The sequence below is a fragment of the Onychomys torridus genome, chromosome 23 (assembly GCF_903995425.1).
Source record: "Onychomys torridus chromosome 23, mOncTor1.1, whole genome shotgun sequence".
NCBI lineage: Eukaryota > Metazoa > Chordata > Mammalia > Rodentia > Cricetidae > Onychomys > Onychomys torridus.
In genome coordinates this window covers 28,104,183-28,123,090 of record NC_050465.1, presented here as the reverse complement: position 1 = coordinate 28,123,090, position 18,908 = coordinate 28,104,183, and the positions used below count along the sequence as shown (strand labels likewise).

The window sequence follows — 18,908 nt, the reverse complement described above, 5'->3', positions numbered from 1 at the left end:
ACAAATGGATATGGGCATTTTATGAAAATAATTAAAATACAAAAAACTCATATACTTTAATATTCTTCCATAATGTATCTGTGTCTACTATAACTAAGAACTGGACATAACTACAACAGCTAGGAATCCACATACTGGGTAGAGCAAATACATTCTGATTGGTTGTCGTGTGAAAAGCAAAATCATAGACTTGTAAGTTTAGTTACTATTCCAAAAGTGTTTTCCTATTCACTGGGTGATGTGTTAGGCAAGGAGGTTCAAAGCCAAACCTTGCTAATTCATTGCTCTAAAAGGATAAGAATACTCAGACTTACGGAACTATGAACTTACTTTTATTTTTATTTTTTTTAATTTGAACTTATTTTTAAATAGTGGCAAATAAAGATACTTGATTCACAACATCATACACTACCAAAGATGAATTTATTTGCATGTAGCATACTTGCATAAAGAACACTTTCTGTACATAAAAATACCATTATAACATTAAACTTATTCCCAGTGACTTATACTACATTTTTAGTATGCAGTGAAAGTTAAACATAATTTGGGTTAACATCAACATTAATTTTTTTTTTTTGGTGCTTTAAAAGGGTTCATTGTGCCTGGCATGACTTCTCTCACACTGAAGTGCATGCTTCCACTCATGGAAGACTCAGTGGACATGGACATGAGCCCTCTTATGCCTCAGAACTACCTTTTCAGTTGAGAATAAAGATTGACAAAGATTATCACTGTAAGATGGATAATGATGAGAATGAGCACCAATTATCACTAAGAATGATTTACAGGCAGGAGCAAAAGAAGAATCACACATCATAGAGGCAGAAGCAGAGAACTACAAAGGCAGTCCAATTAAAGTTAACACTGAAAACTTTGAAAATGCCTGTACGACCAACAGTTTCCCTTGGGGGCTTTGAAGTTATATGACCTGTGGTCCTTAAGGTTGAAGGGTGGTTCAAAGCCTGCCCACATTATTGGACAGCACCTAGTAGCCATAGAGGAAGATGCAGAGTCAGAAGATGGAGATGAGGAGGTTATAAAACTCTTAAGTATGCCTGAATAGAGACTGCTACCAGAAGTGGTAATAAGCAAGGCTCTACAGAAAAAAGAAAAACTTGATGATGATGATGATGATGATGATTTTGATAAAGAGGAAATTGAAGAAAAAGTCCCAGTGAAAAAATTTGTACTAAATATCCAATCAAAATGTACAAAAATTGAACCAAAATGGAAAAGACTGCAAACCATTAGCACCAAGATCAAAAGGTCAAGAGTCTTTAAAAAAATAAAAAATAAAAAATAAAAAAATAAAACAGGAAAAAACTCCTAAAACACCTAAAGGACCTAGTTCTATAGAAGATACTAAGCCAAAAATGCAAGCAAGTATAAATAAAGGTGGTTCTCTTCCAAAAGTGAAAGCCAAGTTCTGCTTCTGAAGAATTGCTTCTGTATGACTGACCAGCAGGCTATTCAAGATCTCTGGCAGTGGAAGAAGTCTCTTTAAGAAAATGGTTTAAACAGTTTGTGCCCCCAAAGCAATTAATTTATTACAAAACATTTTGGTAAATTTGTTTGGTGTTGTATTGATTCCATAGTAAACTTTTAGGTCATTTAATAAGGTAGTTATAGGGATACAGTTTTACTGTATGCTAGATAAAGATATTTTTAAAGCAGCACCACATCTGAGTGACACAGCTTTCCAGTGACACATACTTGCTGATGGATGCAGCATTTAGGGCTGAACCACCACTCTGGGTTCTCTAGGACTTTTGTTAATGGAATACACAATCATTCTAGTTAGTATATTTATGCCACAAAACTGCAAGTAGACAATATCCTCCTCATTCCTTGATGGTTGATGTTTTGGGATTGAAACAAAAATCTAGACTCACAGTGAGGTATATTATTATCTACATCAAACTCTGGCCTCGTGGCTTTGATTGTTGCTATAAATCACTGGGTAAAGCAGCCTATGGTCTCTACCACAATAGCAAATGCATCTAACAAAAGCTATGAATGATTTCAACTTCTATGGCGCTAAGAGTGGAACAAGCCACAGTGAAAAATTTATCTATAATATGTGGATTTTCCTTGCTTGACATGAAGATGCTGCAAAAGGTTAACTAAAAATTTCTGTATTCAATAGAAATCTGGGTTGTGGTTATTTTGGTTCTGGGAAGGGGAGATTCATATGGCAAAAATTAGCCTTAAAGGCAGCTCTTGCTGACTAAACCCAAGTTTTCTCTTGCAAGATGAGTTGGTGGAAAAATCTACTCAACAAAAAAGAAACCTTTGGTCTATTCTATACATTAATATACAATCTGCTCTCCCTATATCTTGATCATACACTTCAATAATGAGGAGCAAGCTATTTTTTTCTCTCATTTTGAGTGATGGTGGTGAACTTAAAATAACAACTTGGTAAATGGGTTGACAAAGGTTGCAGGAAGAATCATACTGAGCTAATGAAAAATTTCATTTTTGGTGCAAGTTTAAGTGACACTGAGATGCAGTGAGTCTCATGAAATACAGAGGAAGATCAAAATTTAAATGGATTCTATCTGGATGTATTCTGGAAAATGTGGAAGCCAATAAAATTAGCACAAAAGAAACATGCATTAAAGTCACAGGAGATGGGAGTTGATTTACCCCTGCCCTAAGACCTCCATCAGGATTGTGGGTGGGGAAGATAAAGCCATCATAATACAACTGAAGAACAGTATCTCATCTTAGCACTCAAGGGCCCTCCACTATGTTCCAAAAACATTGAAGTTCAAAGATTTACCTTTTAATAGAGTGGTTTTAGTGGTCTGCCCCAGGTTTTATAAGTCCACTGTATAGATTATGAAATGTGTCAGGGTTGTGTTGTATGGTATGAAGTATGAAAAAAGACAGCAACTTCATAGAATGCTCAGCATGTAGGCAGGCACAATTAAAGCTGCAGAAAGGCAGAAACAGCTCACAAATCTATCTTGGTCAGGAGTCACTACCTTGTGGGAAACTTTTACAGGAGATCCTTAACCTAATGGGGAAAGTGGGATGTAGAGATGAGTTGCTGAATCCTTGTCTGGTCCCCTCTTACCCAGAAAATAGATTCTATTACTTTTGGGCCTCGCCTCTATTCTGAAACCTTCCCCAAGCCTTTGGATGAGGGAAAGAACTCTTCTCCATGCTGTTCAGATACATTTTTTAAAAACAGTACTTTTCATGCTATATTATAAGTATACCTTTTATATCTGATTCTTCAGTAAGTTAATGCATTCTTCTGATATGGGACTCTGTGTTGTTTTTTGTTTTGGCTCTTTTTGGGAGACCCACCGCCCAGCTCCCAAATAAATCACACACAGAGGCTTATTCTTAATTATAAGTGTCTCGCCTTATTTCAGCTTGCTGCTTGCCAGCTTTCCTTAATTTAACCCATCTGTCTTTTTCCTCTGGGCTTTTCTCATTCTCTTACTTATGTAATTTTTGCTTTTACTCTGTGGCTGGACCCTGGATCCCCTGCCTTCTCTTGCTACTTCTTCTTCTTTTCCATCTCTTTTCTTCTCCTCCCAGATTTCTCCTTCTATATATTCTCTCCACCTGCCAGCCCCACCTATCTTGTCTCCTGCCTTATTGGCTGGTTCTTTATTAGACCATCAGGTATTTTAGACAGCACAGCAACACAGCTTCACAGAGTTAAACAAATGCAACATAAACAAAAGTAACACACCTAAAAATAACATTCACCAACAACTCTGCTTTCTTTTTTTAATTTTATTTATGTTTATTTCATGTGCATTCATGTCTTGCCTGCATGTATGTCTGTGTGAAGGTGTTGGATCTCCTGAAACTGGAGTCACAGGGAGCAATGAGTTGCCATGTGGGTACTGGAAATTAAACCCTGGTCCTTTAGAAGAGCAGCCAGTGCTCTTAACCACTGAGCCCTCTCTGCTTTATTATTCTCTTTCTCCACTTATTATGTGCTTGAGTTTTGAGTGTTTGTCTGCATGTATGCATATGCACCACATGTATGCCTGTTGTCTGTGGAGGCCAGGAGATGACAGCAGATTCCCTGCAATTGCATTTAAAGATGGTTGTGAGCTGCCATGGGGTACTTGGGACCAAACTCAGGTTCTCTGCAAGAACAAGTGCTCTTAACTGTTGAGCTATCAGACATGTCATGGATTTCATGACATGTTTGTGGATTTCAGAAGACAATTTTCTGCTATGGGTTCTTTCCTTCTGCCAAGTAGGTCCTGGGAATTAACTCAAGTCATCAGGCTTGGCAATAAACAACTTTATCCACTGAGCCACCTCACTGACTGTTTCTTTTCCTCTTTAAAATTACTTTTCCAATGCCTTGAAGAATGTACAATACATATCAGTTCTTCAGCCAAGTGCAGGATAGGCTGACTTATAACATGACTAATGTGTGGCCTACTGGGTGGTCTGAATTTGGAATTGCAATGGCACAAATATGGTGGTATCTACTGAAAGTTTGAAAAAATGTCCCCATGTTATTTGCACACACATGTAAACTTTTTTTTTTTTTTACTTGTTTGAAAATATTAAAATCTTCCACCAAGGGCAGACTTGTGGGAGGACTAAAAGTAAAAACATCTATGAGAGAAGTACATATTCTTACCATAGGTAGGAAATCTGTTTTCTCCTTCTTTGATACTTATTTTTTTTAATCTAGCATGATTTATCTTTAGATCCTCATGATCTATTGAAACTAATCTTGTGAAAGTGACCTTCTTGTACTTCTTGAATACTGTACTATGTGTGTATGTTGTGTATGCAAACAAAAGATGGCATTTAAATATTCGAGAGACAGACTGGGGAGATAGATGGCTAAATTGGTAAAGTACTTGTCTTGCAAGAATGAGGACCCAAGTTCAAGCCCTAGAACCCATGTGCAAAAGAAAAGCTGGATGTGATAAAGTGCACTTGTAATCCTAGTGCTGGGGAAGCAACAACAGGTGGATCCTGGCATTGCTGATTTCAGGTCAATGAGAAACACTGTCTGGAAAAACAAGGTGGATTGTACCTGAGAAACAATACCAGAAGTCGATCTCTGGATTTCCACATATATGCTCACATACCTGCAAGCTACCTGTACATACATGTGCATACACACAATCAATCAATGTTCTAGATAGAAAGTACTTTGATACATAAAATTCTGCCACTGCTAAGTATTTAGTTTTCTGTCTCTAAAATATGAGGGCCCTCAATATCACCACTGAGATCTCATCCAACTTTAAGACAGGTTAAATTACACTCAGTATTTTCAGTTTAGAAAAACAAGAGGAAGGCTTATACATGGATCGATGAGAACCATCAGAGAATTTCTTTGGAAAGCAACTTGGTATGAAGTACCATGAACTGAGTACATATCATAATAAGCACTTCTGTATGTGACACATCTGGTCCTCCTTTACTTTCAGTCACTTGCCTACATTTAGTCCTAAAAGCTCTACAATAGTCTCAAGTTAAAAAGCAGTGGGTACTACTCTAGTAGTTATACTTTGACACATGGAAATTGATCCAGATTCAAGGATTTTTCATCAATCTAGCGATGAGTATATGAGGAAAGACCAAATGCTGCTATTTTTCAGTTTTCCCAGCAAAGAAACAAATTGCAAAGCATTGTTTTTACTCCATTTGAAAGGCATGACTACAGAGAAAAATAGAGTAAAAAATGGAATCTATGTGAAAATGAAGTATTCTGGAAACTCAAGACTGGAGTCCTCAAACTCACCAACTTCAGTGCCCTTACCCAGAGTGAAAGTAATGCCATAGCCCTTGAGTCCATCTTCTGCATCAGTCTCTATGACAACATAGGCAGCCGAGTAGTCAGGGTCTGTGTGCTGTAGAGAAAGGGGTCCCCAAAATGCAAACATGAGAAACTTCTCCCCAAAAAAACAAAAATAGAAATGCTTCCAGGTACTGATGATGCACACCTTTAATCCCAGCACTTGGGAGGCAGAGACAGGTGGATCTCTGTGAGTTCCAGGCCAGACTGTTCTATAGTAAATTTCAAGACAGCCAAGGCTATGCAGAGCAACCCTGTCTTGAGAAAGAGAGAGAGAGAGAGAGAGAGAGAGAGAGAGAGAGAGAGAGAGAGGGAGGGAGGGAGGGAGGGAGGGAGGGAGGGAGGGAGGGAGGGAGGAAGGAAGGAAAGAATAGAAATTAGAATTGCTATGAGATACCCTAGACAGCATACAAGAGATCTGAATGAACTGAGGAAAAATATTCTTGAGGATTCACACTAGTGCAGAAATGCAATGGACCCAGTTTGGGGGGATGAGTGGAAGTAGAACCCAAGGCTTGTACATGCTTAGCACGTACTTTCCTACTAAGCTCCATACTTAGCCCCAAATGCATAAATTCTTAAACCAGTTTGCAATGATATCAAAATTTGGTTTTGAGTTTATTTTTAAATACAGGAGTTTTGGATCACACCCCTTCTAAAAAGATGTACCTTCATAAGCAATTTCAAATAGAATGAATCCATTTTTTTAGAAAACTCATATAAAAATTTGCAGAGCTCTCCATTGTAGCATCTTATGTAGACTGACAACACAATAGCTCACATTCAGAAACCATTGGGAGAAAATAAAGAAATAAAACTTTAGGACAAGTTAACTCTTTTATTCGTGTTGCCCTATGTTGCATTAATTTTCTACTACTAAACAATGTTTTATTAACTCACCTTTGACAATTTTCACATATGTATATAGTACACTCTAGTCACATTTACCCTCCTGCCCCCATCTTTCTGCCATGCCCCATCAACTTCCCACTTCTTCTAACAAGTCCCTTTTATACTATCATTTCTTTTTTGTTTTGTGAACTGTTGAGTTTAACTAGAGTCATGCAAGAGTGGGCATTGGTATGGAGCTATGCATATCCACTATCCATGAATGCATGGGTAATTTATCAATGGCTATACCACTAAAGAGAATGACTCCCCACTCCAAGCAGCCATCAACTGCCAATAGCCAATGGCTCTTCTGGAAGGGCCAGAAACTCATGAGCACACCCCCCCCCATACATGACGAAATACTGAAAGGACCAGTCTTCAAACAGTACTTTTGCTAAATTTTTCCTGTTCAACTACTATAAAAAATTAGTGTGGCTTATTGATATGGAAGAAGCAGGGGGTTTTTTGTTGTTGTTGTTGTTGTTTTTTGTTGTTTTGTTTTTTTTGTTTTTTTTTTATTCTAGTGTATCAGTAGAAAATTTTCATATAGTGGGGAGGGGGAGCCAACACCTAGGACCAGATGAGAAGGTGTTTAAGTGATGAGTGTGATCAGTTATAACCAGTACAGTAGTTAGTTCAAAGGCAAGGAAGAACTAGAACTTGAGGGAATTTTCTTGAATGGGGCAGAGACCACAAGGATGTGCAAAAGGGCAGAGAAAGCAATACAAATCCCAGAGCCTTTTTTATTTTCAACAAAGAAGAAAAAGATCTACAAGAGCATTGTTTTGGAAGTGAATTAGGGTTCCCTGACATGTCAGATATAGATACTGAAAAAGCCAGGCAGAAGGTCTGAATATGTTAATAAGGAATGTAGGTCACTACAATGATTGAAGAAGAGCTGTGCATAAGGCTAAGACAATTTATTACTGTCATCATTATTCATGCTGTATAACAATTATTGCCACAAGCACATTCTAAACATTTATGTTATTCATTTGATCTTCACAGTGATAGTATAAAGTAGGTGCTATTTTTCTTGTTTTAAAGGCAAACAATGTGAGTTTTAAAGAGGTTTAGTAACCTGTCCAAGGTCATAGTATGAGTAACTTATGGAGGCAGACTGTAAGCTCTCATATATTCAGTGCAGGGATGGGAGATAGGGTAGGAGGTGTGTGTTATAGATGACAGGTCTGAGTTGGCATCAAAGTCTGGTGCGGGATGATGTGATGCTCAGTGCAGCCTGTGTATCAGAGACTGTAGGTTGCTGCCGCAGACACAGATGTCTGTTCTTGAGGGAGTTACAGTGAAGAAGACATAGTTACCAAAACTCTAATAATCTCAGGCAGAGCATAGAGAGGCCCTGGGAAAGATGCAAACTATGAAAGACAGGCAGAGGGTATTATCAGATGAATGTACTCAGAGTTGGAACAGTTGTTAGAGGTTGGACTCTAAGGCTCTCCAGCACTGAAGAAGGACCTGGGAAGGAAGAGCACTGGAGGTGAGATAATGGTAACTGCTATGGGTTTGAATTTAGTTTATCCCCACTGGAACTCATACTGAAGCTTGATCCCTAATGGAAGGCATTTAGAGGTGTTTAGATGTGTTTGAATGTTTTTATAAATTTTTGCCATTTCTTGAAATTAAAATATAATCACATCATTGTCTCTGTTCCCTTTCCTTCCCCCCTTTCATGTACCCCAACCCTACTTGTTTTCTCTCAGATTCAAAGTCTCTGGTCTCTTTTTCTGTTTCTCCTAAACATATAAACAAATCTATTCAGTCTATGACCTCCACAAGAAATGTCTCTTTGAAATATATAGAAACCGTTACAGAAAACCATAACTGATAAAGAAAATGCAGAAAACAATGGAGAGTGTGGTGTCCAGCACCAGTGATCCATCCACAATACAACTCCTTCATTTAAAGTTCAGCGAACATCTTAAAAGGTGGATGGAAATAGTGTAAGAGCCAGAGGAAGAGGATGTCTGCTGTAAGATTACATCTCCTAGAAATGTCAGGGAAGCTATGCCCATGAAGTCTCAATACTGGACTGTTTGGACTTTAGAGAACAATTAGTTACATTTACATTGACGAATGGATTAATGTCTCTCTGAAGAGACTACATTATAACTTTTAAGAATGGATTAGGGGCTGGGTATGGTAGTGAATGCCTGAAATCCCAGTATTTGGAAGGTAAATGCAGGAGGATCAGGAATTTAAAGTAATCCCAGACATATGGCAAAGGACTACATGAGACTCTCTCAAAAACAAAGCAAAACAAGCCTTGATTGGTTTCATGAGAAGGGGTTGTCAGAAAACTAGCTAGCTATTTCTTGGCTTCTCTCACATATATTCTCCTTGCATATCTGTCTGCTTCCTCTTTCCTCATCTCTATCATGATTACAATTCTGCACCAGGTCCTCACCGGAAGTTGAGCGGAGCTGGACACCATGTTCTTTGACCTCCTGACCTGTAAATTATGTGAATTTATTTTCTTCATAAATTATATAAGATCTCTGGGATCTTGTTACAGGAGCATAAAACAGAGTAAGACTGTAACAGTGTTTTCAAGTTTGTACCTGTGGTAGTTTGAATAAGAATGTGCCCCATAGGCTCATATATTTGATTGGTTACCAGCAGGTAAACTATTCAGGATTAAGTGTGTTATTATTGGAGGAGGTGTGTCATTGGGTTACTGGAGGTGAGCTGTAAGGTTTCAAAAGCCCATGCTAAGCCAAGTCTCTCTTCTCTCCCCTCTCTCTCTCTTCTCTCCTCTCTCTCTCTCTCCCCCCTCTCTCTGCCCTCCTCTCTCTCCCCCCTCTCTCTCCTCTCTCCTCCCCCTCTCTCTCTACCCTCTCTCTCTTTCTCCTCTCTCTCCTCTCTCCTCTCTCTCTCTCTTTCTGCTTGTAACTTTTGGGTTAGATGTGAGCTCTCAGCTTCTATCCTAGTGACATGCCTGCCTGACTCCATGCTTCTTGCCATAATGGTCATGGACTAATCCTCTGAAACTGTAAGCAAGCCTCCAATTAAATGCTTTCTTTATAAGTTCCTTGATCATGGTGTCTCTTCATAGCAATGGAATAGTAACCAAGACAGTACCCATCCTGGTTTAGAACAACCATTGGATTCCTCAAGTGGAATTAAAGACATGAGTTACAGGATTGCACTGCTTTTTCAAGTAGTAAAAAGAAATCTGCTGGGCGGTGGTGGCGCATGCCTTTAATTCCAGCACTCAGGAGGCAGAGCCAAGCCGATTTCTGTGAGTTCAAGGCCAGCCTGGTCTACAGAGTGAGATCCAGGACAGGCACCAAAACTACATGGAGAAACCCTGTCTCGAAAAAAAGAAAAAAAATAAATTAAAAAAAAAAGAAAGAAAGAAAAAGAAATCCTCCATTAAAGCCTTAGGAGAGAATCAAAAGGACAAGATGAGCCAAATATAACTTGAAGTTTCTGAGTCTTTGTGACTAACAGCAAGATCATAGGGGATCAGAAAGAAATGTGTATATAGGGAGTTGGGATTGGGAGCTAGAAGGTGATGCTTTATAATTAAGGTGGTGTTAAGCATGAAGGCAAACAGAAAATGAAGTTGAACACAAAATGTCTACACAGCAACTAGACCTGAGGTGAGAAGGCAGATCCAGAAATGGAATCAGGAAGTCTTTGGCATAAAGATAGGTTTAGAAGTTGAAAACATGGAGTGGTGTATGGTATTATGTTCCCTGAAATATTGTGCACTCTTATAAACTTATTTGGGATCAGAGACAGAACAGCCACAATATTAAACATAGAGTTTCCGCAGTGGTAGCACGCCTTTAATTCTAGCATTCCAGAGGCAGAAGTCTGGATCTCTGTGAGTTCAAGGCCACAAGGATACAGCCAAGGATGGTTACACTCGCCTTTAATCCCAGGGAGTGACGGTAGAAAGCAGAAAGGTATATAAGGCATGAGGACCAGAAACTAGAAGCATTTGGCTGGTTAAGCTTTTAGGCTTTCGAGCAGCAGTTCAGCTGAGACCCATTCTGAATGAGGACTCAGAGGCTTCCAGTCTGAGGAAACAGGATCAGCTGAGGAACTGGCAAGGTGAGGAAGCTGTGGCTTGTTCTTCCAGCATTCACCCCAAATACCTGTCTCAGGTTTGATTTTATTAATAAGACTTTATGATTCATGCTACAGCGGTGTCATAGTAAGAATATGGAGTGAGATGAGAAAGCCTTGAAGAGGAAAGAGGGGGTCAGCACAGGAAGAAGGAAGAGTCAGAGACAGGAATGGGTAGGGAAACAGCAGATAGCCTGAGAAGTGGCCAGGAGTACAGGGGACTGGAAGCAGAGAAAACAAAGGCAATCCCAATAGCAGAGAAACACTGGATTTCAAATTAGGGAGGAAATAAGTAGACATAAAACAAGGGAACAGGCAAAACACCTAAGAGTGACCAGGGGCAGAAACCAAAGGGAGCCAAACATGAATTTGGTCAAGTCCAGACTCTTCAAAAAAAGTGGATAACCATTAGAAGAGGCTGGAGAGATGTCTCAGAGATTAAGAGCACTGGCTGCCCTTCCAGGGGACCTAGATTCAATTCTCAGCATCCACATTGGGTGTCCATTGGGTGTCCTTCTCTGACCTCCATGGACACCAGGCATGCTCGGAGGTTCATATACATACGGACAGGCAAAACACCCATAAATAAGTCTAAATTTAAAAATCAAATTTCTAAAAATAAACCAGTGAGAAACCTGAAGGTGGGAAGGGTTAGGGGGGTGAGGGCATAGAAAGAGAGCCTCAGGAGTTTAGATGGGGAGGAATTCGGACAGGGGACTATATTAGTTTGGGGGCAGGACACGGAAGAGAACAAAGAGTAGAATTCGAAGGTCAGCTTGGAGACAGAGAAGGGACCATGGGTATTTTGTCTTCCACCTACTGAGTGATGCAGTGGTATATCTCTTAACTGCTGAGAGGTGAGAACTAGGGCCTAGAGGAGAAGGAACTAGGGAGCTCACAGTGAGCAAAGCAAAGTAAAAGTATTGCTAAGAGGTGGTGGAGCTCACTGAGTACTTGATGAGTCCTGGGCTTGCACAAGCCAGCAACTAGTAAGTACTTGTAGGCTTGAGCAGTCCACGTTTCTAACAAAGCAGATCACACCAGGAATCTTTGCTTTCACAGACACTGAGAGCAGTTAAGTTTTTTTTCCATGAAAGGTTCATTGCTGCTGTGTGCTGGAAAGTAGTTGGGAATGCTAAGTCTAGTATTCCAAGACCAACAAAGCCATCACCATCAAGAACTGCAGAGTAGCACATTCTACTAAGAAAGCCTTGAGGATCAACATACTATATTCACCCTGTCTCCCAGAGAGAAATGTTAAGTATTTATGAGCTTCAAATACAGATATCAGAAAATCTGATATCAAAGCTCACAGCCAACTAAAGCCCAGAAGTAAATTCCATTTCTTAACTGTTCCTATACAAACCATGTTTCTTAATATTTCATACATTCAAAGTCAGGTTTATGTCAGTTCTTTTTGCTTCAGTTTTCTCATCAGTAAGTGATAATTAAAGTAAACTCCTGTTGGAAGCCTTCTCTGTAAAGTTCTTTTCAGGTATCTATCTACAATGCACAAAGTAAATACTGTTGGACCTATTTTACAGATGAGAAGATCTAGGCTTGAAGAGATTATATAACATCCTCAGCTGCTAAACCACACAGAGGCAAAATCACGTTCAATGAGGTGTCTGGATTTTACAAGTTGCCAAAATTATGAATATTTATTTGTAAATCCACAAAGGACTGTGACTAGATTTTTATATCATTTATCATAATATCATATATAAGGACACAGGGATTTTCTTAATGCCTCAGAACAGAGAACATTCTTCTGAACTTAATATATTCATTATAGTTTTGAGAAGCCTGTTTTTAATCAAACATTTTAGGTTTTTAGGCACTCAGCTGTGAAGGGCAGTGATGGATTCCATGCATGTATTTAGGTTAAGCCATCAACCAGTTGGATAAGACAAGCACAACAGTCTTTCTAACAGTCTCAGCCAGTAAGAAATGTCCTTCAGGACTGACATGGGTGCCCCAATTTATGCCCTTCCTTTATTTCCTCTCTTTAGACGGTCACAGGTAGAACTCTTTATGTTAATCTTTTCTAATCACTTTTGTAGGTACAGAGATTTCACAGGAGTGCCCTCTCAAGCGACCCCCAGTCACTAGACTCTTGGTTTCACAGCCCGACTGTGACACTTTCATTCCACTGATGAGCAAAGGGTGGCAGAGAGGCCGGGGTCTTCTCAAAGTCACTCAATGAGTTGTGACAGAGGGAAGATCACTATCCTACATTCCCAGCTCTGGGTTCCTGGTCTCCGCTACTGCAGGCCCCATAATGTACCGCGAATGGACACAGGCCGTGCGAAGTTCTGCTTCGCTAGTGGGGGCTCAACCAAACCCTTTTGCTCTTGGTCCTCTGCATTCTACCCTTTCCAGGAAAACCTAAGTTGAGAGTGACAAGTGCTGGCTACTCCGGCCCCTCAGAAGGCCTCTGCCCTGCCCTATGCCCACCTGCCTCCAAGTCCTAGAAGCCCTTCTTCACTTCGCACACGCGACCCCGGTGGTCTGAGCGCTTACCATGGCGTCCGAGCCGTGGCCACTTAGGGACGTAGGAAAGCGCACGTCCTGCACCGAGAGCTGGGAGATCCTGCTGCGAGCCATTTTGCACGCCCCGGGGAGCAGCGCCGCTGGAACAGGGCTGAGAGGGTGGTTTAGGGAGCAGATCTGCGCGAGCCCGGGGCAACACTGCAACCCTGCGGGAGGGCGCGGCTGGCGGGCGACTATTGGTCAGTCCTCTGGGGCCATGGCTGCACTTCTGTCCTGGGATTTCTAGGCAGCCCAGCTTCAGGCCAGAGCTTGGGCAAGGCGGAGAGCCGCCCTCGCTAGGAGCCAGCTAGGTTCCTCCAGGGAAGACCGCAGTGGGAAGCCAGGCGTGTCAAGCGAGTGGCCGCTCAGAGTTGTGGATGCCGTCCAGCACAAACTCGTTCACTTAAAAAGTTTATGTAACTCTGGTTCTCTCTGGTGCAAACTTCGAAACATCGTCTTGTTGCCAAGTCAAACCTGTGCTCAAGGCCAGATGGCTCAGCGAGTACGCCTGCAACCAAGCGTGACCTGAGTTCAATCTCTTAAGATCTACATAGTTGAAGGCAAGAACCGACTCCTGCAGGTTGTCCTCTGCTCCCTCCCACCCCACCCCCACATGACAAAAAGTTTAAAGGCGGCTCCAGTTTTTATCATCTGATAAATTGGCACCCCCCCTATGATGCAAACTGCTTTATATTATCTATCTGCCCAACTGTGCAAGATAGGTAGGGAGGAAAGCCATTTACATTTTATTGTGGGGGTCAGTGGGGGGGACAAGAATGTGAATTCAGAGATGTTAAGTGACTTACCCAAGGCCACACAGCCCATGAAGTTGCAATGCCTTAGCATGAAAAGCAGAGGCTTATTTGGGGACTGTAAGATCCATCTGAGAACAACAGAGTGCTGAGAAGGTGGTGGAGATACAGACCCTCTCTACTGCCACGTTCCACACTCCTCGACTCAAAGTTGGCATGTACATGTATTCTCATATCCCATCAGAGGCTCACTGATGCTGGGACGATAGTTCAGTGGTTAAAGCTCTGGCCAAACAAGTGTGAAGCTGTGAGTTGCAATCCCCAAAGCCCATGCAAAGTCAGGGGCAGTAGCATGGGGCTATGCCTCTATAGGGAGACTGGAGGCAGATACTGGAATGAAGCTCGTGAGCCAAGCACACGGAGCAATGTGCAACCAAGAGACCCTGTGTCAAACAAAGTGCAAGGTGAGGAGCAACACCCGGGGCTGTCTTCTGACTTCCATGGGCCTGTTATGGTGCACACACAAGCACCCAGGAATCTTAAAAGTTCTTATTAATAAAATCAAACCTGAGGCCAGTTATTGGGGTGAATGCTGGAAGATTAGAGAAGCAGAACAAGCCACAGCTATCTTACCTTGCCAGTTCCTCAGCTGATCCTGTTTCCTCAGACTGGAAGCCTCTGTGTCCTCATCGGAATGGGTCTCAGCTGAACTGTTGCTCAAAAGCCTGAACACTTAACCAGCCAAATGCTTCTAGTTTCTGGTCCTCATGCCTTATATACCTTTCTGCTTTCTACCATCACTCCCTGGGATTAAAGGCGTGAGTCACCACACTTGGCTGTATACTTGAACAGATGGATTTCTGCCTCTGGAATGCTAGGATTAAAGGAGTGTGCTATCACTGCCTAACCTCTATGTTTAATATTGTGGCTGTTCTGTCTCTGACCCCAGATAAGTTTATTAGGGTGCACAATATTATGGGGAACACAATACCACTGCACACACACACAACACAACACACACACACACACACACACACACACACCCCAAGATAAAACAGATTCTCTGACATGTGATGTGCTGTACAGTTCGTACCTCTGGGAAAATGTTAATGAATGAAATGTTAGAAATGAATGTTACAGGTACTCTGCCCTTCCAGTGTGTTCCTGTAGAGAGGGCATGGATATTTTTAAGAGTGCTCATGTCATTTATACTGCACAAAGATGAGCATGATCCATATTAGATGAATCCTTGGCAGAAACAGGAAGGAAAAGGAATGAGGTCCCAGGTGGTTGTGGGCACAGCTGGAGGCACCTGCTTTTTTTTTTTTTTAATTACCCAGAAGTCTGAAGTGCAAATGTTAATATAAAATATTGGTGTCTAAACATTACCCTCTAGCTTAATTTCTTTCTCCTAAAATAGTGTGTGCTGGCCAGGAAAGGAGTTGTATGGACTTAGGGCTTTGTGGCTGGATCATTGTCTTTCTCTTGGAGTTAATCAGTCCCATTTGCCTCAGGACGTGGAAGTTAATTGCTAAAATCTGATTTTAATTGATGACCCAAGGGAAGAGCCTAAAGGTTGTCTGAAAATAAATAATTTGGGTAGCACAGTGTAAAAGGATGGCTGTATCATTTATAAAACTCCCAGCAAACTCTTATGAGGTAAGCAGGGATTACCTATTCCATGTTAAAGCTAATAAAGGGAAGATCTAGAAGGATGAGATCAGTTAGGGCATTAGAACTAATGGACAATGTAATTCTAGGGCTGCCATTGGAAATGTAAAGGCAAATGTAACTGGAAAGCTATGAAAAAAGTGAAACACAGCAACATAAAATCCTAAAAAAAAAAAATCACAAAGGCAAAAAAACAAAACCACATGGAAGACAAAAATAGAAACAAAGAACAAGGGAAATGGGGTCTATATTAACCCTTAGGCATCAATTAAGAGTGGTTGTGAGCATGTGGCAGCCAGCTGTAACCTGGTGGCATTGTTTTTGCCTGCCCAGAGATGAACTACTCTATCTCAGTCATTAGAGTGCTCAGACCTGAGTGATGATTTACACAGGTCCTAAGATGACTAAGGAAACTTAATATGGAGCCAGTGTCCCTACATGGCTGTTGACTTTTTGCTCTGGAATGGTTGGGAGATCCTAGCGGCCTACAGGTGAAGTAAGAATAGGATAATGGGCTGTGAGGCATTGACAGCTGCCTTTGCTTCTAGAACACTTGCTTACTGCTATGGGAGAGGGATGGAATGGTCTTTTTATTACTATACAGCAAGAAAGTAAGAAACAACTGAGGGAAGTAAAACAGTCTTCTTGCCCAGTTGTTGATTCCATAGATAGTTGTAATTAATACATGCTTTTCTAATGTCTGCTTTAAAATCCTACCTTAACCCTGCTTCCATGGGGCATGCTGTTTGGCTCTCAGGCTGTTGTCCTTCTGCTAGAAGAAAGAATAGATTAATCTAAATTTGAATTGAGTCTACATCTTCAGGTTCTCTCAGTGGATTTGAATGCCACAACACTGTCAGAAGCTATGTTGCATGTCAGGAACCCATGAGTAGATATGGACAGACTGAAAGCCAGTGGATGATGCTAGAATCTGAACATGTGTCCCAAATTCCTACACTGAAACTTAGTTGCCAGTGTAATAGTATTGAGGTGATTAAATCATGAGGGTTCTACCCTCATTAATGGAATCAGTGATTCTATAAAAGGACTGGAGTAGTCATCTCCTCCTTTATTCTATGTGAAACCAGGGTATTCAAGGAGTGATCTTGGGAATAGAGACTAGAGTCCTATATAGTGCTTGATCTGGGACTAACTTCTAGAACTGATAGGAAGTAAATTTATGGTCTTTATAAATTACTTACAGCAGCACAAATAGGCTGAGAAAGGCAGACAAAACATACTACATTGATGCTAAGAGAAAGCAGTAAGTTATCTGAAAAAATTCAATATTAGTTCACGATTTTTATACTTAGCAATGAGGATGAACTTCAACCTAATAATGGGTATCTAGAGAAAATGTTAATAGCAATCAACTGACTTCATGGTTAAAATTCATTTTCCCTCTAAAACTGGGGACAAGGACACGGTGTTTGCTTCCCTCACTTATACTGAACACTAATATGCAAGATAAGAAATAAGATTGAAAAGAAAGAGGTAGCCCTCTTTTTTTTTTTCCTCCTTGAATGTTATGAGTAACAATCTTTGTAGAACACTGTGGAATTTACTCCCTCCTCATCCACTTTATCAGAACCGTACTAACCAGTTTGGAGAACACAAGGTAACTCTGTTTGGGGAGAGTAAGACCTGTGATCTAGGCCAGGGAGATGGCTCATCGAAAAAAGAAGGTACCTACTATCAAATGTGATAACCTGAATTTGACTCTTGGAACCCAAATCATGGGAAGAGAGAACCTAACTGTCACCCCCACAAACTGTCCTTTCTTTGACCAAAAATGTGTACCATGGAAGCAGGCCCCACCAAAGACAACACTCAGACTCTGGGGCCTGCCTCAATTATATTCAATGTGCTAGTAATGAAAAATCAAAACAGAATGAGAAAACAATACCCCAGGTGTAGTTGCATGCAGTTTCAGCCACTCAAAAGACAGGCCAAGATGACCCCTTGAGCCCAGGATTTTGAGAATAGGTAGGGAGTCACAAGACTTTCTTTCAAAAAACAGGAAGGAAGAAAGGAAGGAAGGAAAGGAGAGAGGTATGGAGGGAGGGAGGTTTGGAGGGAGGGAGGGAGGTATGGAGGGAGGAAGGAAGGAAGGAAGGAAGGAAGGAAGGAAGGAAGGAAGGAAGGAAGGAAGGAAGGAAGGACAAACTTTCAACAATTGTAGAAAAAAATACTGGATATGGCTTAGCAGTTTAGATAGAGCACTTACTGTTTTTTTCAGAGTACAGTTCTCAACACTATGTCAGGCACAGCTCACAACTGCCTGTTACTGCAATTCCAAGGAATTTGATGCCTTATGGTCTTCATGGGCATCTTCACACACGTGGCATTCACTCACACAGACATACACACAGATAAAATAAAATATATTTTCTTATATTATATAAAAAATGACAGGGAAGGTTTAATAAAAAAGATGCAAGAGCTGTGACTGAAAGCTTTAAAAATGTATGGCCCTACCACCCCAATCACACCCAATCTTGTCTGGAAGCTGTAAGAAACACTGACAAATGGCAGGTGAGACAGCTCAATGGGTAAGGCATTATTGAGCAAGCCTGGAGAGCTTTCAGATCTAAGTGGAGCTGGACTCTCCCTATGCACATACAGAGCTCAGTGTTCCCCCAAGAATCCTGAAAACACTTAGCTGACTTATTCTTCTATTTAATATTTAAAACCAAAATCCACCTCCCTGATACGTACATTATTATCCCTCCTGGTTATTATTTCAGTACTCCTATGACCACCACAGACCATGGATGTGTACCTTTTCAAAGGAAGATCTGCAGTAACTGTGGAAGAGCTTGGTAGATGCTTCCTGAAGGCCAGGGGCCATCCTACTGGGAAGTTTTTATGCATTGTTTCTAGATATATTTTTTGTTTCATTTTCTCTTCTTAGCATTTCCCAAGTCCTACTTATTACTTATGACTACTTTATTCTTTACCTGAGGTTGATAGCTAGTCATACTTCAGTATTTTACCATAAATGGCACATCAAAATAAAAACCAACCAACCAACCTACTAAACAAACTGTGTATATATGTATGTATATGTGTATATATATTTTCAATTTATATATTCTCAAATTTATAATGTATATGAGAGAGAGAAGGTTCAACTTTGAGGGTTTTTTTATTAATTTTTTTTT

The 18,908-nt window shown here is 40.7% G+C and overlaps 1 protein-coding gene and 1 pseudogene across 1 annotated transcript in view; one reads left to right on the top strand and one right to left on the bottom strand.

Annotated features, from left to right (window-relative positions):
• The window catches only part of Enosf1 (enolase superfamily member 1), a 39,724-nt gene extending 26,328 nt beyond the window's left edge, over positions 1-13,396 (bottom strand). Inside the window, exons 1-2 of the mRNA XM_036172985.1 lie at positions 13,313-13,396; positions 5,750-5,858 (exon numbers count right to left, since the gene is read on the bottom strand). Of these exons, the coding sequence (XP_036028878.1) occupies positions 5,750-5,858; positions 13,313-13,396 (193 nt within the window). The remainder of the gene's footprint in view (positions 1-5,749; positions 5,859-13,312) is intronic.
• On the top strand, positions 647-1,507 carry LOC118573289 (annotated as a pseudogene).
• Positions 13,397-18,908: the final 5,512 nt, after the last annotated feature.